This window comes from Marmota marmota, unplaced genomic scaffold (genome assembly GCF_001458135.2).
Source record: "Marmota marmota marmota unplaced genomic scaffold, marMar, whole genome shotgun sequence".
Lineage (NCBI taxonomy): Eukaryota > Metazoa > Chordata > Mammalia > Rodentia > Sciuridae > Marmota > Marmota marmota.
Genome location: NW_026000241.1, coordinates 6,495,248 through 6,514,949, shown reverse-complemented (window position 1 = coordinate 6,514,949; position 19,702 = coordinate 6,495,248). Strand labels below are relative to the sequence as shown.

At 56.0% G+C, this 19,702-nt stretch overlaps 3 protein-coding genes across 6 annotated transcripts in view; 1 reads left to right on the top strand and 2 right to left on the bottom strand.

Annotated features, from left to right (window-relative positions):
- Positions 1-5,060, top strand: part of Rab3a (RAB3A, member RAS oncogene family) — a 5,772-nt gene extending 712 nt beyond the window's left edge. Inside the window, exons 2-5 of the mRNA XM_015489257.1 lie at positions 296-523; positions 1,569-1,687; positions 3,289-3,413; positions 4,308-5,060. Of these exons, the coding sequence (XP_015344743.1) occupies positions 296-523; positions 1,569-1,687; positions 3,289-3,413; positions 4,308-4,498 (663 nt within the window). The 3' untranslated portion in view covers positions 4,499-5,060. The remainder of the gene's footprint in view (positions 1-295; positions 524-1,568; positions 1,688-3,288; positions 3,414-4,307) is intronic.
- Mpv17l2 (MPV17 mitochondrial inner membrane protein like 2) lies at positions 4,619-7,922 on the bottom strand. 4 transcript variants are annotated; one of them, XM_048794829.1, is made up of 6 exons: positions 7,656-7,922; positions 7,387-7,456; positions 7,054-7,224; positions 6,305-6,381; positions 6,065-6,193; positions 4,619-5,369 (listed from the first exon to the last, which is right to left on the bottom strand). In XM_048794829.1, the coding sequence occupies exons 1-6, from the start codon at positions 7,905-7,907 to the stop codon at positions 5,124-5,126; spliced, it is 945 nt and encodes a 314-aa protein (XP_048650786.1). In that variant the 5' UTR covers positions 7,908-7,922; the 3' UTR covers positions 4,619-5,123. The 4 variants fall into 4 exon arrangements, with proteins under 4 accessions (XP_048650786.1, XP_048650787.1, XP_048650788.1 ...); XM_048794831.1 differs by having other exon boundaries at positions 5,118-5,688; XM_048794830.1 differs by lacking the exon at positions 7,387-7,456 and having other exon boundaries at positions 7,656-7,891.
- Positions 7,923-11,949: 4,027 nt separating this feature from the next.
- On the bottom strand, positions 11,950-17,464 carry Ifi30 (IFI30 lysosomal thiol reductase). The gene is made up of 8 exons (XM_015488898.1): positions 17,456-17,464; positions 15,384-15,506; positions 13,863-14,045; positions 13,711-13,785; positions 13,412-13,504; positions 12,553-12,705; positions 12,328-12,381; positions 11,950-12,246 (listed from the first exon to the last, which is right to left on the bottom strand). The coding sequence occupies exons 1-8, from the start codon at positions 17,462-17,464 to the stop codon at positions 12,181-12,183; spliced, it is 756 nt and encodes a 251-aa protein (XP_015344384.1). The 3' UTR covers positions 11,950-12,180.
- Between the last annotated feature and the right edge of the window lie 2,238 nt (positions 17,465-19,702).

The following is a 19,702-nucleotide window of genomic DNA, read 5'->3' as shown; positions in this document are numbered from 1 at the left end:
CAGTCACCCCTCAGAGTAGAGCCATAGGGTTTAGGGTTACAGTTCTGACCTGGGGCAAGCCTGATGGAGGGGCTGCACGGGTGGCCCCATCCGCTCTCCTCCTTTGAAATCTTGGACCTTTCAAGGTCACAGCTAGGCTTCTGCTGGGGCAACCCCATTAATACTGGGGCCCCTGATGATTTAAGTGTGGTCTCCCAACACCACTGTGGTACTCTTCTGCAACTCTCCATCCTGGGCTTGGGAAGTTGGGGATGGAGAGAGCCCCCTCATGCTGTCCTTCAACCCGCACCCCCAGATGGCATCCGCCACAGACTCCCGCTATGGGCAGAAGGAGTCCTCGGATCAGAACTTCGACTACATGTTCAAGATCCTCATCATTGGCAACAGCAGCGTGGGCAAGACGTCTTTCCTCTTCCGCTACGCGGATGACTCCTTCACACCCGCCTTCGTCAGCACTGTGGGCATCGACTTCAAGGTCAAGACCATCTACCGCAACGACAAGAGGATTAAGCTGCAGATTTGGGTGGGTCGGGCAGGAGGGCTCCTCCTCTTACTGGAAAAGAGCCCATTTGGTTAGATTCATGCATTCCTGGTTAGATTCGTGCATTCACACCCAGGGCACTTATCAGATGCCTACTGTATACCTGGGGGTGGAGGATCATAGAGCACCCCTGTTCCATCAGTGTCTAATTTCAGTGGCTGTTTCCCCAGCTTGCAGTTCTTTCTGGAACTTCTTATGAGGCTTCAGCCAGATCTTGGCTCCTGTCCTCATTTCCTGGGACGGATGCTGTCAGGGCTTCCTACCTTCCTCATTCAGTTCTGCAGAGGCCAGAGGGAGCCTGTCCTCTCTGCTCATGGCTTCCATCGCACTCCTCATAAAAGGAACCCCTCACTGGGGCCAGGAGTCCCTGCCTGGTCTCTCTATGTGGGATGCTCCTCCCTCCCTCCCCTCCTTCAGGTTTTTAAACTGTCCCCCTCCGACACTCCCCATCCTGGGCAGGCTTTATTTTTCTCCTCAGGCCTTGATACCCTCCGACAGCTATGCTTATGTAGTTACTTTATGTTATTTTTGTAGTAATGGGGTGGATCCCAGGGCTTCACGTGTACTGGGCAAGTGCTGGACCACCGAGCTCCACCCACTGCCCATTTAATTTTCAGACAGGGTCTTGCTCAGGTGCCTAGGCTGACCTCTACCTTGTGATCCTCCTGTCTCAGCCTCCTGAGTCACTGGTTAGGCAGGCACCACCACAGTGTTGAGCATTCCACAGGGAGGGAATTTCTGTCCATTTTATAAGCTCCGTGCTGTGACAGGGTGGAGCACACGGTGTGTGGTTTGGTGCCCAGTACGTGCTTGTTGAATAAATAGGGATGGATTCTGCAGTAGGATAATCGAGTACTAAAAGTTTGGGATACTAGTGACCCAGAGGGCTTTTCCTGGACCATGGAGTCCCTGGGTGAGAGCCTGTCCCCTGCTGGGCCCCGAAGGGAGCAGACTGGATGATCTCAGAGCAGATCTCCTCTATGAGGAGCTCACGTGTGGGTCTATGGCTCCCGTCTCTTCCTCCCAGGACACAGCAGGGCAAGAGCGGTACCGGACCATCACCACCGCCTACTACCGGGGCGCCATGGGCTTCATCCTCATGTATGACATCACCAACGAGGAGTCCTTCAACGCTGTGCAGGACTGGTGAGCACCTCCCCTCCTCTCAGACCATCCCTTCACTTCAGATGGAAATCCTTATAGGAATGTAAAGGGGAAACAATCTGGGATCTGATGAGGTTGGGAACACAGACTATAAGAGCAGTTTACATAGGTTGTAAACGTTTCTTTTCTTTTCTCAGTACCGGGGATTGAACCCAGGGGTCTTAATCACTGAGCCTCACCACCAGCCCTTTTTGTATTTTATTTAGAGTCAGGGTCTCACTGAGTTGATGAGGGCTTCACTAAGTTTCTGAGGCTGGCTTTGAACTCACCATCCTCCTGCCTCAGCCTCCAGAGCTGCTGGGATTACAGGCGTGTGCCCCCAGCAACATTTGTTTGTCTTTCTTCTTCTTCTTCTTCTTTTTCTTTGTGGTTCTGGGGTCATATGCAGGGCCTTGTAAATGCTAGGCAAATGCATCACCACTGCACACATCCCCAGACCGGAGGTTGGACACATTTGAATGTTCTCCCTGGCCAGGGATGGTGGCAGGTGCCTAAGGTCTCAGGTGCTGGAAGTCTGAGACAGGAGGATTACATGAGCCCAAGAATTGGAGACCAACCTGGGCAACATAGCCAGACCCCATCTCTAAAATAAAATAGGGCTGGGGATATAGCTCAGTTGGTAGAATGCTTGCCTCGCATGCACAAGGCCCTGGGTTCAATCCCCAGCACTAAACAAAAAATAAATAGATAGATAAATAAATAAGATAGCCAGACACAGTTGGTGCATACCTATAAAATTCCAGTAACTCAGGCGGCTGAGGCAGGAGGATCTCAAGTTGGAGGCCAGCCTTGGCAACTTAGTGAGATCCTGTCTTAAAATAAAAACTAAAAAGAGGCTGCGCACAGTGGCACATGCCTGTAATCTCAGCTGCTTGGGAGGCTGAGGCAGGAGGATTAGGAGTTCAAAGCCAGTCTCAGGAATTTAGCAAGGCCCTAAGCAATTCAGCGAGATTCTGTCTCTAAGTAAAATATGAAAAAGAGCTGGGATGTGGCTCAGTAGTTAAGTGCCCCTGAGTTCAATCCCTGGTACAAAGCCCCAAACTAAAAAGGGCTGAGAGTGTATCTCAGTGGCAGAGTGCTTCTGAGTTCAAGTCCCAGTACTGCAAAATAAGTAAGTAATCAAACAAATAAATAAATGATCTGCCTAGCCATGATGGTAAACTTTCAGAGAATTTCTGAATTTGTTGCAGAGGAAGTAATTTCTCTGAGGGTGCTGGGAACAGTGGGAGGGGTTGCTTGAGAGCTGGATTTGGAAGCACAGGTAGCTTTTGGAGCAAATACCTACAGGCAGGAAACAGCGTGAGTTCTTGGCAGGGCAGAGATGGGGCCTGGTAGGGCTTCCTGGAGGAAGAGGCTGGTGGATGGAGAGAAGACAGTGGATACCCGGCAGGGAGGAAGGGCTAAGCCTGCCATGTTGGAGGACTACGGGGCCATGGTGGCTGGAGGAGACCTGGGGTAGGAAGGTCGTGGGCCAACCTCAAGGTCTCTCTCCCCAGGACAAGGGGACAGGCCCTGCCCTAGAGCCTGGGGATGGGGCTGGGGTCCTCAAACCCCTAAACCAACCCCGTTGCTGCCTCATGCAGGTCGACCCAAATCAAGACCTACTCGTGGGACAATGCCCAGGTGCTGCTGGTGGGGAACAAGTGTGACATGGAGGATGAGCGGGTGGTGTCATCGGAACGTGGCCGGCAGCTGGCCGACCATCTTGGTGAGTGACCAGCAGACTGGGGACCCACAAGGTGAGAAAAGGGACACTGAAGCCCTAAAAGGGAAGGACACACACCCAAAGTCTCACAGCGGAGTTAGGACAGGGATGGCTTCAAATCTAGGCAATCAGCGCTTTCTGCCAGCTGGCCTCGACCCGGGAGCCGCTGGGAGGGCTCAGCAGTTCCCACACTCTCACCCTCTGGCTTCCTGCGGGTGTTAAGGGCCATGACAGGCTTCTGCCTCACTGGGAGTGAGGTGGGCCTTAGCCGGTCCCTCAGGTAGAGGAAACAGGTGGGCCAAGGCCAGAGATGAAAATGATCCTGTGTTAGGCCACAGTTTCAAGAGGCTGGAACACGGGGGTTAACTGGAGGACACACGGTCAGTTGTGCAGGGCCTCAACCATGAGCCGAGGAGCCAGAACTTCTTAGAACAATAGGGAGCCATGGAGGGTATCTGAGGAGGGGAGGGCACAGTTGGATCTGAGTGTGGGAGGTCTCCAGGGCCCGTGCATGGATGTGGGCTGGACAGTGGGGATCAGAGGTGCTTGCTAGGGCCCTGGAGACAATCTCAGGGTGAAGAAAGGATAGGGGGCTGGGGATGTGGCTCAAGTGGTAGTGCGCTCGCCTGGCATGCGCAGGGTGCTGGGTTCGATCCTCAGCACCACATAAGAATAAAATAAAGATGTTGTGTCCACCGAAAACTAAAAAATGAATATTAAAAAAAATTAAAAAAAAAAAAAAGGATGGGAAACGCAGGACGGTCCCGCCCTCCCCTTCTGTCTTTGGACATTCACAGTGTGGCTTTCCTGGGTGACTTGTCCGTGTCTTTAATGGGTCCTCCGGCTGTGGGAGCTGGGTGCAAAGAAGGGTCTTTACTCTCCCTTCCCTGACCACAGGGTTCGAGTTCTTTGAGGCAAGTGCTAAGGACAACATCAATGTCAAGCAGACCTTTGAGCGCCTGGTGGACGTCATCTGCGAGAAGATGTCCGAGTCACTGGACACGGCAGACCCCGCTGTGACCGGCACCAAGCAGGGCCCGCAGCTCACTGACCAGCAGGCGCCCCCGCACCAGGACTGCGCCTGCTGAGAGCAGCCCCGCCCCACCCCACCCCCAGGGCCTGGGACCCGCCCCTGACGTAGCCCATCATCCTTATTTATTATCGTAGTTATTTATTTATTTATTGAAGATGTCCCCCAGGGGCCCGGGCTCCCCCGCCCTCTCCCCCGTGTACATACAGCCCTGTCCCTGCTCTGCTGTGGCGTGTCGTGGTCACTGCTCACCCTCCTTTGGAGACCTCACCTTTTTTTTTAAATTCATCCTCATCAGCAGTTGTTGGTTGTGAAGAGGGGACCAGATGACACCCCAGAGCAGGCTGATGCGGTGATGGGGTGGCCAGGCCCGCCAGCCCCTCCTGATGCAGCGCCCCGGGTCCCCTGCTCAGGCTTTTCCTGGTGGACCACAGGGGAGGAGTCCAGGACTCCTCTCCCTCAGTTTTATCTTTTGGGTGGGTGGGGTGCTGGGAGTGGATTCCACCCTGGGACCACCCCTCCGGACCTGTTCTGACGTCACAAGTGTCAAACGTGCCCCTCAGTCCCCTAGGAGATGTAATGACACACTACACACAATCCAATAAAGCGAATGGACCATGCCCTGTCCCTCTGCAGAGGGTCCCGCCCTCCCCTTCTGTCTTTGGACAATCACAAGATTTCAATTACAGAGAGAATTTAATGGAATTTCCATGTTCACGACCAAAGAAGCGACCTGGAGGCTCCGTGTCCTGCTTGAAGCTTTTGGAGTTGACTCCAGGCTGGACCCTACTCCAAGGGGATCGGCCATGTCCTTGCCTTGGTCCCCAGGGGCCTGGAAAAGCCCCAGTGTGGCTGTGTGGCCCAGAGCCAGGCCTTGGCAGTGGTGAGGGTTTGGTGCTTGGGACCAGCTGGCTGGCTGAGGCCCTGTGCTGCAGGTGGGACATCTTGGTCACAGGTCTTATTAGGCTTCCAGTGAAAAGGGTTGGGGGACAACTGTCCATCTGGTGGCTGTGTTCCAGATGGGAAATGGCCCGCTGTGAGCTTGGAAGGGAGTTCAGCTAGATGCCTGGGACATGGCCCCAGGACCCCGCCTGCTTCAGGAGTCCACTCCCCTTCTGACGGGAGACGTGGCAGCTCCTAGTCGCCGTCGCCCTGTCTAGAGCAGGGATCTAGTCCTGGGTGTTAGGCAGCTCAGTCCGTTCGAGTGCCCAAGGCCACACAGCCTGGGGGTGTCAGAGGGCCGGGGACCTGTCAGCACAGAGGGTCTGGTCACATGCATTGCTTCTGTGTGGGGGGCACTGGGGATGGAACCCAGGGCCTTGCACAAGCGGGCCGGGAACTCTCCGAGCCATTTCTCCTGCTCCCTGGGCCCACATCTATCTGTCCTCAGGTTTGGGGTCAGCTCTGCTCAACAGGCATAGCAGGGACCTGGTGGTCACACCGGTACCTGGCCTGGTCCGTCAGACAGCAGAGCTGCCTCTCCATGGCTGAGGAGCTCCCTGCCTGCCCTCCCTGGGCCCAACTGTCAGGGGCCCTCACCCTCTGCAGTGGCTGTAGTGCCACTGAGGGTCACAGAGATGGCCCCAGGGGAATCCCCAGGTGTGGGTCCACCCACCACACTCACCCGGTACTTCAAGTAGGACAGGTATGTGTCCCAGCCTAGCGTCAGACCATTGATGTAGGTGACCCGAAACTGGGGGGGCACGAAGAGGAAGTTCACCAGCTGCGCGGCGGGCCACACGCACCAGTCAGCCTAGGGGGAGGGGCGGAGCGGGGTAAGGGGCGGGGCCAGAGCCTTGAGGGGCGAGGCAGGATAGCCGTCAGAGGCGGCGCTGCAGGTGGGCGGGTCCTGGGGGATGCGCACCTTGTAGAATTCCCAGAACTTGTCCCGCAGCTCTTGGCAGCTTTCGTCCAGTGTCTGGCCCTCCAGGCAGCCGAGGCCTGGGAGGAAACCAAGAAATGAGTGTCAGAGGCCACAGCGTACCGTGGAGGTGAAAGAGACCCACGATGATGGTGGGGCGGGGTTGGACCTCTGAGTGACAGAGCGAGCCAGGCAGAGGGTATGGGACAGTCTGGTGAGATGGGCAGAACAGCAGGATGTCTGGTGGAGGGGAACAACACAGAACAAATCATTTATAAAATAAACACCTGCTCCAAAGGAGATGCCCTGAGGTAAAATCTGGTTTTAGTTCTTCTTTACAGCCAAGGAAACTCTGAGCCTGGAGGGTGGGGACGAGCAGCTCTGCCAAGACTCTCCACAGATCCTGGGGCTGGGATGACTGTACCCCATTAATCCCAATCACACTCTTCTCCCTTTAGGCCTCAGGGCCTTTGCATAGGCTGACCCTCCTGTCTGCCAGCTCAGTCTCTGCTGAGTGTCCAACCTCCCATTCAAAGCAGCTCCAGAAAATGTCCTCATCTCCCCCACACTCACCACCATTCACACCAACCCCCACTGTCTCCCTGAGGGTCAGATTGAGTCTATTCTGTCACCCAACCCAGGGCCACCTACACAGGAGGAGCATCAGAATCACACCTCAGCATCCTTAACACATGCTGTCTCCACCAATCCCAAACTATGAGGGGCAAAACCCAAGATCTTGGGCTCCTTACCCACGAAGTACCAGACGCCTAGCATAGGAGAGGCGACGAGCTGATCCACGAGGACCTTCTTGAGGATGTTTGGGAGGCCTCGGAGGCCCGATGCAGGGAGTATGCGATCCAGCCACAGGTACCAGTAGTGCAGGACGGGGCCCATGCTGCAGCCCACCATAAACATGCTGGCTGAGGTGGCATAAGAAGCAGGGTGCCAGATCAGGCCAGCAAGCCCCACAATACACTCCCCCCGCCCCCGGGCCAAGATGTGGGTAAGCCCAATGCCCTCCCCAAGCCTCGGCCAGAAAATCGGGCGAGCTCAACCGTGTATTCCTCCACTACAAGCCCCACCGCCAGACAGACGCCGTTCCAGGCTCCTCGGTGGATGGCAGAGATCCCAGGGATTGGGGGTGACGGACACCTGGGGGTGTTAGGGGACAGAGACTGAGGGAGGGATCATCGGAGTCCTTAGACTTAGTGCACGCCGAGGTTGTGTTCTGACAGAGACGGAGGCTACGGATCAGGGATGAATGACCACTGGCCGGATACGAAGATCTCCGAATCTTAGGTAGGAACAAAGGTCCCCGGGGGTGAAGGGCCAGCAGCGCCGACGTCCTCACCTGAGCGCCGCCGGTCAAACCTCTGGCCAGGTCGGGTGCGGATCTCCCAGGACTGGCGTGCGCCATCCCCAGCTGCCATGAGTGCGCCGCAGCCCAGAGTGTTGGTGATGAGAAGCGCACGGCCCTGGAACAGGGGTTGCCCCGCTGCCCACAGACCGCGCAGCCACCGCCAGCCACCCGGCGCCATCGCCACCCGCGGCGCAGGAACAGGCGCGCTGCTCTGCCCCGCCCCGACCTGCGCCAGCCAACCATGAGTCCCCCCGCCTCCACGAATCCCCGCCCACGCCGCCGCGGACCAATCCACACTGTCTCCCAGCCCTCGTGTCCGCCCCAAGTCGCCCCCGACCAATCGCTGATCTTCACGGAGCTGCACTTTCCCGCCCCTAGCAGTATTGACCAATAATAAGCAGCCGAGCTCTCCCAGGGTCGGTCGTTGAAAGCAGCTGTGTACCGCCTCCCGAACTAGCGGACCAATCGCAAGTAAGTGTTGCCCTGACGTCCAGAGTGCCCTGGGGAAACGTTAAACCCCCTTTCCCGCCCCCTTCTGAGCCGGCCTATGGATAACAGTAACCACACCCCCGGATGCCACTACTGGCCAATCGCTGCCTGTTGCCCCGCCTCCCGCGTTGAGATGGCCAATCTTAGGCAGGTACTACAGTCTGGGTTTGAGTGCCTTCCAGATTTCCAGATTCTCCTGGAGTTGGTGACAAGAGTGGGCTTGACCGCTACAGGAGACTGAAGTCCCGTCCTGCAGAGCCTTCTGGAAGTTGGACGTGGGGAAGAAGCCTCAGCTCTGCACCTCATCCAGATGTTGACCTTGGTCCTGACCTTTCCCGGGTCTTAGACCTCAGTTGCCTAAAAATAAACGTTAGACACTGTTCTGGGCTGAATCATATCACAGCGACATTGTGCTGTTGTAGAAACTGTGACCTCCTCGTTTTCTGTAGGGGAAAATGTCATCTGTGTTGCAGAAAACTGACCACCGGCCAAATCCTGTTCCTGCCTGGTTTTGTGTGGCTTCCGAAGTAAAGATGTTTCTTGCATTTCTTTTTCCTTGATCCTGGGAGTTGAAATCAGTAGCTCTCTACCACCGAGACTCATCCCCAACTTTTTTTTTTTTTTAGTTTTAGTTTTAGGTGGACACAATATCTTTATTTGTTTATTTTTATGTGGTGCCAAGGATTAAGCCCAGTGCCTCACATATGCGAGGCAAGTGCTCTGCCACTGAGCTACAGCCCCAGCCCTAATTTGAACCTCTTTTTACAGATATTACGGCTACGTAGAATTATCCTGATCTGCCTGAATTCTGGGATTTGTTCCTTGTAAGTCCTACGTCCCTTCTTCAGGGGAACTCGTGTTCTTCTTGTTGGCATTTCCTGGTCTGCCTTTCCCCTACAGACAACAGGTAGTTTGCTGAGGAATTTAACATACTCTGTTGACTTCAGTCAAGCAGGGCTGCAGATAAATGGCTTTTTAAAAAATTTAAATTATTTATTTATTTTAATTTGTTATGTATGACGGCAGGATGCAATTCCATTCGTGTTACGCATATAGAGCACAATTTTCCATGTCTCTGGTTGTACAAGATGAATTGCTAAGTGAAATCACGTTGGGGTCATGGGGTTCCATGTTACAGACTTGTTCCTTTAACTCCAGTTCCCATGTCTCACATCCATCTGTCCCTCATCACTTCTGCCTCGGCTCCCAGGGTCGCTGGGGTTCCAGGCACGCATCTCTGCACCTGGTCTTTATGGGCCTCTTTAGAAACAGCTCCAATCATTTTGCTTATCTTGTTGGTAACACTCCACTCTTCCTCCCGCCCTCCTGACTTGGCATCACTGAAAACTAGGACTGCGCCTTCCCAATGCTCTGCCATCGCAGGCTGAACAACTTCATGTAAATGGCAAAGAAATCATCACAACGGACCGTGTATAAACATGGTGGGTCACTCAGAGTTCTCTGGACTTTGAACTTGGCTGTTTACTGGAGCAGGTGGTGTGAGGTCCAATCCTCTCTGAATGCCAGGCAGCTCCCGGTGAGTCCCGTGATCAGGAGGGGAAACACCGACACTGTACTCATTGACTACAGCCCTGAAATTCAAAACCCTAATGGCCGTGTGGGTTTCGCTGTCACACCATTGTGAAGTCAAAAAATTGTAAGTTGATCTATACCAAGTTGAACCATGTAAGTTGACCCATGTAAGTACTTTGCACTCCCCGTGACCAGGGAGACTGAAGCAGGAGGATTGCAAGTTAGAGGCCAGCCTCAGCAACTTAGCGAGACCCTTTCTGAAAACAGGAGAAGAAAAAAAGGAAGAGTGGCCTGGGGACATAGCCCAGTTGGTAGAGAGCTCGCCTCCCATGTACAAGGCCCTGGGTTCAAACCCCAGCGCCACAAAAAAAAAAAAGGAAGAGGAGGAGGAGGGTGGTGTAAGGGGAGGAGGAGGAGGAAGATGAAGAGGAAGAGAAACAGAGGGGGTTGGGGTGTTGCTCAGTGGTCAAGTGTCCCTGGAGTTAATCCCCAGCAGTGCAAAAAAAAAAAAAAAGTTCAGTGGATACCAAATGTCATCATCATAAAGACATTGGAGCCGCAAACCAAGCAGCCTATTGGATTGCTTCCCCACCCCCCATTGGATCTTCACTACCATCTAAAGATGTTTATGACTGACTAAAAATCTCTGCTCACTGCCCCGTGGATTTAAAAATGTGAGTTTAGAGCCAAGGATGTAGTTCAGTGGTAAAGTGCTTTCCTACCTAATATGTGTTGGCCTGGGCTCCATCCAGCTCTGCAAACCCACCACGTTGGTTCTAATCATTAAACTCAGGGTTTTTTTTGTTTTGTTTTGTTTTGTTTTGTACCAGGGATTGAACCCAGGGGTGCTTCACCACTGAGCCACCTCCCCAGCCCTTTCTTTTTCTTTTAGAGATAGCATCTCGCTGAGTTGCTTAAAGCCTTGCTAAATTGCTGAGGCTGGCCTTGAACTCTCCATCCTCCCAAACTGCTGGGATGACAGGCTGAGTCATGTTGGCTGCTTGGCAGTTCCTTTGTTTTGGTAGAAATAATCCTGGTGAAGTGCATGATGGAACTGGGGTGTGGCTCAGGGTAGAGCACCTGGGGCCAGCCTTGCCACCCCCAACCCAGCCTGATGGCTCTCACAGTACAGAGCTCCGTGCCACCAACGGAACCTGTGCAGGGCCACTTTCTTCAGCTTGTTTCAGTTTTTATTTTCTCTCCTTTTATACATCTAATATCTCACGACATTTTTTTATTATTTATTCTTTAGTTTTAGGTGGCACAATATCTTTATTTTTAAATTTTTTTTATGTGGTGCCGAGAATCGAACCCAGTGCCTCATGCATGCTAGGCGAGCGCTCTACCACTGAGCCACAACCCCAGCCCACATTTTTTCTTTTTGTTTTGCAACTAGAAGGGTCTTTCCAGGAACCACACCTGGGCTTCAGGGATCCTCCGGCCTCAGCCTCCTGAGTAGCTGGGACTCCCGGCACCCATCACTGTGCCTGGCTCCTGTTTGGGATTTTACATGTCGTGAAAATGTCTAATGGCTTGATCTGAGCTCTCACAGGGGAGCTGGGCCAGTGCCCTCATGTCTCTGTTACCTTTCTTTTGCAGCCCTGGGGATGGAGCCCAGGACCTTGCACATGTCGGGCAGACGCCCCACTACGGGGCTGCAGCAGCCTCTCTATTCCATGCTGTTTCTCAGAGTCCTGACAGTATTCCAAGCGATATTAGGCGAAAATAGTCCATTAGCAGCCAGAAATTCAGTTAATGATTAAAATGTTAACTTGGCCAGAGTCCCTCTAGGATGCATTTAGTCCTCACATTGCTCCATCCCCAGGTCTGCACAGTGAAAAATCAGAGCCTGCATTTATTATTATTATTTTATTTTTTGCAGAGCTGTGGGTGGAATCCCGGGCCTCACACAGACTAGAACAAGACCGTTCGCCCCTGAGCCACGAGCCCAAGCCCTGAGATGCTGCAGCTGCTGCTGATGTTTGGTACTGGGGATTGAACCCAGGGATGCTTAACCACTAAGCCACATCCCAGCCCTTTTTATTTTTTAGAGACAGGGCCTCGCTAAATTGCTGAGGCTGACTTTGAACTTGTGATCCTCCTGCCTCAGCCTCCCAAGTCACTGGGATTACAGGTGTGCGTCATGGCGCCCAGCTTGACTTTTCCACTTTTGAAAACTATCCAAGGGGCTGGGGTGTAGCTCAGTGGCTGCCCAAAGCCCTGGGTTCCATTCCCAGTGCTGCAAAAAATGGTATAAAATAAATCATCACAACCAGATGGATTTATTATGTATTAATTGAATTTCAATCTTGCACCATTCTCAGTGAGGCAGAACCCTGGATCACGGGGTGGAATTTTGGGTCTGGGCTTTGTGGGATGTCTAGAAGTCCCCCAGTTGGTGAGTCGTATCTGCCCAGGGTTGGGGATCCGAAGAAGGGTGGCAGCTGGGTTCTGGCTCTTCCTGTCCTTTCCGTCCTGGGACACTAACTCCTGGTCACTTGTAGCAGACCTCCCTGGGGGTGATGGCCATGGAGGAGCAGACATCTGGTTTCTCCTCACCCTGGAGTGGGGGGGTCGGTGTGGGAATCCTGGCAGGAGGTGCTGCTCCCACCAGCTGGATCCCCGGCTCCCCCCATCTTACCTGATACAGCTGGCAGACGAGGCTCAGGAGCTGGCTGGGGTCTTTCAGGGGCTTCTGCACAGAGAAAAGCAAACAGCCCCACTGACCACCAGCCCCGCAATCCTGCTCTGCTGGTCTGGGACCCCAAGGGGTTGCCAGGGTTCCCAAGACTGGCTCAGACCAGTGGGCACTTCCACCACCCGGATCCCCTCCCAGGGTCCCGCGGCCGCTCACACACAGTCTTACCCCGTTGACGAGGATCCAGGGCACATACTGGTGGGGCGGCTGCAGCGCGTCTGTCAGCTGGGCGTTGGCGTGCATGAGCTGGGTGCCGCGCGCCCCGGTTGCGCAGTCCATGATGCTGTCTGGGGACACCTCGGGGGCATAGAGCTCCAGGCACTGGGGAAAGGGGTGGGCCAGCGTGTTGCTCGGCTTCCTCCCTGTTATCTCCCCAACGGTCCCCTCTGCCCCCGCCCCAGGCTTGTTTCCTCACTGGCAAGAGGGGACACTTGGTTCCACAGCGAAGCAACAGTGCCCATAAACAGTAGGTGCTCATTATGTGCCTGAATGGAGGCCCTTGAGGCTGGGGTTCAGGCTACTCCTGCCTCCCACCCCTCGTGCTCTCCCTCCCTGCTAAGACCAGCCGCTCTCTCTACTCAGAGCTTGGTGCATGCTGTTCCCATGCATGAACACCCTTCCTCCTCCTCCTCCCTCCTCCCCAGTGCTCCCTCGTCCTCTTCGCTCCCCAGCCCCCCTCTGATCCTGCAAGGTGGGGAGTGATGGGGTGAGGCTTCTTGGGTGTCCTGGATGTTTGATGAATGAATACATGATTGGGGTGGGGGATCACCCTTTGGGGAATTATTATTTTTGTTTTACAATCCCCCAGGGAAATAAATAGGTAGGGCCTCTCCTATCCATTGTCCCCATATCCTAGCATCTAAGTCCCTGCACCTTCCTGCGCTTCCTTCCATGCCCAGCTCAGAGATGCCTCCTCCAGGAAGTCTTCCCTGATGTACTTGCACCCCCAAGGGACCTGCCTGTGTCCCCGACCCAGAGAAGGGAGCTGGGTCTGGAACCTGGGCTGGCCAGGGTCCGTGTTGCTCACCGGTTTCAGATGTTTTTCCATGTCGTCCAGCTGTTCCAGGCAGACAATGGTGAGGAAGGCCGCGCTGTTCTCCAGCTGGTCCAACAGGCAGGCCTGGGACCAGAGAGGGGGCGGCCAAGGTCAGGAGGGGTCCCGACACCCCAAGGCTTCTGGGGACAAACACGGTGCCTAGAGGAGGATGCGGGCAAGGCGGACGGGATGGCGCCGAGGCGGGCGGCGCCGAGGATGGAGCCGGCAGCCGTCTTTCCCTACGGGCGCCCCAGGCTGCGCAGCCACTGCGCGCCCCGGTCCCCGCTCACCTCCACCTTGTTCAGCTGGCACTCCAGCTCCCCGTGTTGGCACGTGAACTCCCACGTGCCGCTGACATTCCGCTCCTGCAAGCAGAGAGCCCAGTGAGCCCGGGTCGCCACACCGGCGACCCCTCCGCGGCTTCTCTGGCGCGCCTACCCACCTGGGCGTTTCCGTAGGGCACCAGGGTGACATTGAGGATCTCCATGACCATCAGCCACGTCGGGAAGAGGTCTCTAACCAGGAAGTACCTGCAGCCTCCGCACAGGGACTCGTAGTAGAGGCTCACATTGACCAGCAGCTCCGAGGACTTCTTGAGGGGCTCCCGCAGACACAGGTCATGGACCTGCCAGGAGCAGGGCACAGGGCGCGTGTGAGCAGGCGCAGCCCCCGGGGCAGCTCCCCGTGTATTGGGGCCGCGCTGGGATTCTTGGAGAAGGGAAAGGGCAAGCAAGAGATGCACCTTGAACTTGGGCCAGGTCTTGCAGGGTGGGGGTTGGGTGGGGGTGGGGGACCCTGCCTCTGAGGCTTTTTCTTTTTCTGTTGTCTCTGCAGGGCTGGGGGTGACGCCAGGGTCAAGCACAGGCGAGGCAAGTGCTCTACCACCGAGCCCCTCCTCCAGCCATCAGAAGTTTCACTGTACCCTCAAACGGTCCTCAGTCTCAGTTTGTCTACAAATCAGGCAGAACAGTCGTGCAAACAGTAGGCATTCAGTGTATGCACAGGCCTTGCTTCCCTCCAAGTGAGGTAATGCCCCCTCACTCATAAGGGCTGGATACAGTGAAGGGTCAGGCACTTGTATTCCTGGTCACTGTACTGGGGATTCCACCCAGGAGCGCTAACCGCGGAGCTCACCCCAGCCCTTTTTACTTTTTATTTTGAGCCAGGGCCTCGCTAAGTTGCTTAGGGCCTCACTAAGTTTCTGAGGTGACCTCAGATTTATGATCCTCCTGCCTCAGCCTGGGATTTCAGGCGTGTGCCACCAGCTCCACTTTTTTGGAGGTGCATATCATGGGAGCCTAATGCATGCTCATTTCTTATCACTCCTTCCCTCCCCAGATCCTGGACCCTGAGCTAAGCAAGGATATACTCCCATGCGGACTTATTTATCCTTCCTCTCCGGGGATCCACGTGAACCTCACCCATGCCCCACTAAACAGAGGCGGCGCCTAATATGTGCTGACTTCCGGCTTCAGCAGAAGGGTGGCAGGCGGGTCTGGTCTCCGGGACCGTGAGCAAAGTCGCTCAGCCTTCGGGGCATCTGCTGCTCCCTAGCAGAAGCGCGCCAGGCCTCCTCCCGGCTGGAATGAGCGCCCGACTGGCCCGAGCGCCTACGGCGGCGGCGCGAGCCCTTAGATCATCGGGTCACCTCTGCCTCCAGGAGGAGGCCCGGGTTCCCAGGCGAGAAGTATACCGTAGGTGCTTAACGAACAGTCGGGAGGGGCGGGCGGGTGACAGCTGCGGGTCTCAGACACGCGATGGGGAAGCAAAACGATTCGGCCAGTGTGTGACCACGGTGACGGGAATGAATGGGGCGGGAGAGCGGGCACCAGCTGGGACAGCGTCCCCTCGGGAGTCCCCACCTGATCTTCCCAAGCAAAGTCCGGGCAGAGGAGAGGAGCCGCCTGCCCCGCTAGGGCGCGGTCCCCTCTGGCCCGCCTGCCGTGTCGCCGTCCGACCCTACCTTGCAGGCGGCCACCCTCGGGTGCCCACGCCCCTCGGGGCCCAGGCCAAGTGTCGCTGGGATCTTTCCTTCTTTCTCTGGGCCTGCTTTCCAACCTGCCCACGCCACCAACCTTGCCAGACGCTGTGCCCCAGATCAAGAAAAGGCGGTCGGTCACCTCCTAGCTCCTGCTGGGCCGCTGGCTGCACCCAGTCATGCGGGGGCCCGGGTCCGGAGCCCTGTGAGCCCGGTGAGTCAGGGACACTCTGGGGATCCCCAGGGTAATCAAGGCCTGTCCATGGCCTCTGGGTCCCACTCTAGGGCGCTCCTGAGCTCTGAAGAGATTCTGTGCCTGAAGCCAGCAGGGGCTGCGCAGCCTGGGTCCCCTCCCTCCGGCCAGGCCCAGGATGACCCCCTCTCCTTGCCTAACCCTTGGGACTGGCCCCTCCCCCTCCCGCCTCGGGCCCTGGGCTCCAGACTCACCGCCACCAGTTGATCCAGGCTTGGCCACAGCTCAACAAAAAGCAGAAGCCGGGACCCAGTGGGATCCCCACCCCTACTTTGGGGTGAGGGACAGGAGGGTTGGGTTCCTTCTTTCCTGAGCAAGGCTTGGGGTGGGGATGTCCTGGCCCTGCGGGGCAGGGAAGCGGTTTGCCATGTACAAGGTGGGTGGGTGGAGGAGGTTGGACTTGGGGGGGCCGCAGAGCAGACGGAGTCAGTCTGGCACCCGCTTTGCTCCCGGGACACCACTGATCCCTTAGAGAAAGGGAGCCTCAGTTTCCCCATCTGTAAGACGGGAAGGAGAGAGATTTGGGGGATAAAGCCACCACAGAGCCCTCAGAGGCAGGAAGAACACATCCCAGGCTGGGCCTCAGGAGGGTACAGCTGGGTCCTGTGACCCTGGGAAGGGGCCATCCAGGATGGCCACTCCAGCGGCCCCAGCAATGCAGACAAAGTGTGGCCTCCACAAAAGGCCTGGATGGAGGCTGGAGGGTTTTTTTTTTTTTTTTTTTTTTGGAATAACCACGAGGTTTGAAAAACCAGCCTCTACCTCAGAGCACAGCCTGTCCAAGGAAGGGACATCACCTTTGTCCTTGGAAAGACCCACAGAGCGCTCCTAGACACATTCCCACCCTGCTAAGTTGTTTATCTACAAATAACAGGAGAGATCTGCTGCGACAGGTGTCCCTGACTCAGTCAAGCTAGGTGGGGACCCATAGCAAGCCCCTAGCAGCCACCAATCAGCATGAGACAAGGGAAATACCTGGGATGCCAGATGACCCTCCCAGTAGTTTATGGCGGTTGATAACGTGTTGGGAAACCATGCAGTTCAGCAGGAACATCCCTCTTGGCTTAAACCAGTCAGTTCAAACGAATCCCCCTCTTGTACTGACCAATCACCCCTACCCAACTTGTTCCCACCAGTGAATGTGCTAATCATGTTTTAGAGTTGTTATTTGATTTTCCCGTGGTGTGTGATGATTTGCTGAGAGATGCTATGATGTATGTGAAGTCCCTGCCTTCTCCAAAGAATGTATAAAACTGCTGCAAACCCTGGGCTCGGGGCCTATCGGCGTCACCAGTTGCTCTGTGTGTGCGCGGAGGCCCGAGCTAGCTCGCAATAAACACCTCGTTGCTGTTTGTTTACATCGGTCTTGGTCTCTGGTGGTCTTTGGGGGTCCCGAATTCGAGCATAACAGATTCAGGTGCTGCAAGCTTCCCGAGGCCTGGCCAGCCACGGAGCCCAGTCCCAAGAAGAAACACCAAACCCTGCTAGGGGACAAAGCTCAGCGTGCAGGTCCTCAGCCCCAAGGTCCCAGCCTCCACGTGCTACATGAAGCAGTGGCAGATTCAGGAGCTGGAGTTTCCCTGAAGCCCTAGAGAGAGACCCCGTGTCCTGTCCCCAGGAGGACCAAGCCAGTCACAAAGCCTAGCTCCTCCTCTTCATTTTTGTGGTGCTGGGGATGGACCCCAAGGCCTCGCCCAGGCTGAGCACCTGCTCAGCCACTGACCCTCACCTGAGCCCCTCCATTTCCTTTTTTTTGGTGATACTGGGGATCCAACCCAGGGTGCTCTAAAATAGCCACACACACCCCAGCCATTTTCGTTTTCAGACGGGGTCTTGTTAGGTTACACAGGCTGCATCACACTTGTGATCCTCCTGCCTCAGTCTCCCCCGTCAGAATTACAGGCATGCGCCACTGTGCCTGCTATTTACGTCTTAAGTTCTTCCCAAGACTCAGCACTTCGTCTTCAGGACATTACTATGCCCTCAGCCTGTGCTGGGTGAGACTGAAGCAATAATAAATAAAATTGCTACAATTTTTCCTGTGGTTCCTTGGTGTCTTCCCTATTGGAAGAAGTCATGTTAAGTACCCTCATCATTTAACTTGTATGCTTGGTGTCAGGCCCAGGTTGGGGCCACAACTCAATGTATCACTGAACCCTCAGAGGCATCTAGTCGTGGCCAGGGATAGCAACTACAGACTCCATCTGGTATTGAGAAAGCTGTTGATCAGAGAGGTTAGGTAACTTTGCCAAAGATGCACAGCAAGCTGCATGGTGATTTGAGTGTAAAGACCACATAGGCTGTTGCCAAGCACCTCCTACCCCTGGCCCAGTCTGGCTGGGGCGTGGGCAGAGGGCTGTTGTCCTGTGACCACAAGCAACAGGAGGCATCCTACAGGCTGGAGTTACTTATGGAACATCTCCAGCTGGGCATGTGACAGGAAGGTGCTTGGGAAGGCTTGGGGACTCAGAGGAAGCTGTCTTGTCCTGAGAGTACAGCAGTAGCCTGGGCGGGGGTTTCTGGTTCATTTCCTCCAAGCTGCCCAGGCATGTGGGCTTTTTTTTCTTTCTTTTTCGTTTTTGTAGTGGGGATTGAGCCCAGGGGCACTCAACCGTGAAGCCACATCCCAGCCCCATTTTGTCTTTGATTTAGAGACAGGGCCTCACTGAGTGGCTTAGCGCCTCACTGTTGCTGAGGCTGGCTTTGGACTCCAGATCCTCCTGCCTCAGCCTCCTGAGCCGCTGGGATGACAGGCGTGGGCCACCGGTTGCATGTGAGGTCTTGGGGGGAGCCAGGGGGGTTCTCTGGTCCCCGGAGAGTGGCAACTAGAAGTCCAGGTCCAAGAGACGCAGGACCCCTGGGACCTGCCCTGGGTCATGGTCCCCGAGTGTTGAACAAATGTCTAGAGGGGGCCAGGGAGGGCCTCACAGTAGCTGTACGCTGCATCTGAGGACATGGGGCACCCTCTGGGTGGCACGAGGAGTGTGGGGACTATTGATGCCACTCGACAAGGAGGAAGCTGCAGATCAGAGAAGGGAGGTGACTTCTTCCGAGGGCACAGCTGGTGGCCCAGCAGGGACTCAAACCTGGAAGCTGGTCAGAGCCAGAGGGGGCCCCGGGGGCCCCTGAGCAGGAACTGGGGGCTGAGCCGGGGGCTCTCCCGAGGGACACTAGGCGGGTGTGGAGTCCTCTGGACTCATGTGGCCCAGTGTGAGGGAGTGAAGGCCTTGGCACTCGGAGGTGGCCTGAGGTTAAACCCACAGTCCTGGCCACTGTGACCCACGCATGCCAGGGTCCCCCTGCACGTGGGGACTGCAGAGAATCCCAGGCATCAAGGACACACTCGGCCCCATGTTCAAATGTTTTATCTCCATGTCGTAACAACGTACCGTACAAAAGCTGCGCCCAGCCTGGCGGGCGGGCAGCGGGGTCCCGGGCAGTGTAGAAAACAGGGCCCTCGTCCCAAGAGACCGAGGGGGAGCTTACAGTCGAGGAAAAACAAATCGAAACCCAACATGATCGGGAGGAGCCTGAACGTGGTCAGTGGAGGTACCGTGGGCAGTGTCGCAGCGCTCACCCGGCGGCGCAGCCCTGCAGGCCTGGGCTCCGGGGCAGGCGCTCACCAGTTTATTTTTGACTCTTGTCGCGGCCTGTCAGGCGACGGTTTCACTTCAGTGTCGGGAGGGGAAGTTGGGGTCCGTGGGGCGGGTCCCGCCCGGCCCCGAGGGTCGCGGCCGAGGTTCTTGGAAGCAGCCGAGCGAAGTTCCTTCCTGCCCTGACCCCAGGTCTATGGCTTAAAAATCGGGGCGCCCAGGCCGGGGCCGCGCAGCCCGGGGGCCTCTGTAAACATGGAGGTGCAGCCGGGAGGGGCTCCAGGGACTGTGGGGGCGGGGCGAGGGGCGCCGTCCAGGGACAGGGGGTGGAGGGGCAGGACCCCCAACGTGGAAACAGAGACAGAGACCAGGAATGGGAGGGAGGCTGGGAAGGGGGCAGAGCGAGCGGGTGGGGACCCTGGGGGCTGGTCTGTCCTGGGCTCAGCGCGCCGCGGGCG

Bases quoted from the DNA above. Each gene is read 5' to 3' on its own strand.
- Mpv17l2 (XM_048794829.1), bottom strand. From the start codon at position 7,907: ATGGTTGGCTGGCGCAGGTCGGGGCGGGGCAGAGCAGCGCGCCTGTTC. The intron at 7,225-7,386 runs GTGGGGCTTGTA...ATGCCACCTCAG, and splicing joins GGAACGGCGTCTGTCTGGCG to CCAGCATGTTTATGGTGGGC. The intron at 5,370-6,064 runs GTGAGTGTGGTG...TCCCACCTGCAG, and splicing joins TGTCCTACTTGAAGTACCGG to CACAGGGCCTCAGCCAGCCA.
- Ifi30 (XM_015488898.1), bottom strand. The intron at 14,046-15,383 runs GTAGGGTCGGAC...TGCTCCTGGCAG, and splicing joins CGAGGGTGGCCGCCTGCAAG to GTCCATGACCTGTGTCTGCG. The intron at 12,706-13,411 runs GTGAGCAACACG...CCCTTTCCCCAG, and splicing joins TGGAAAAACATCTGAAACCG to TGCCTGGAGCTCTATGCCCC.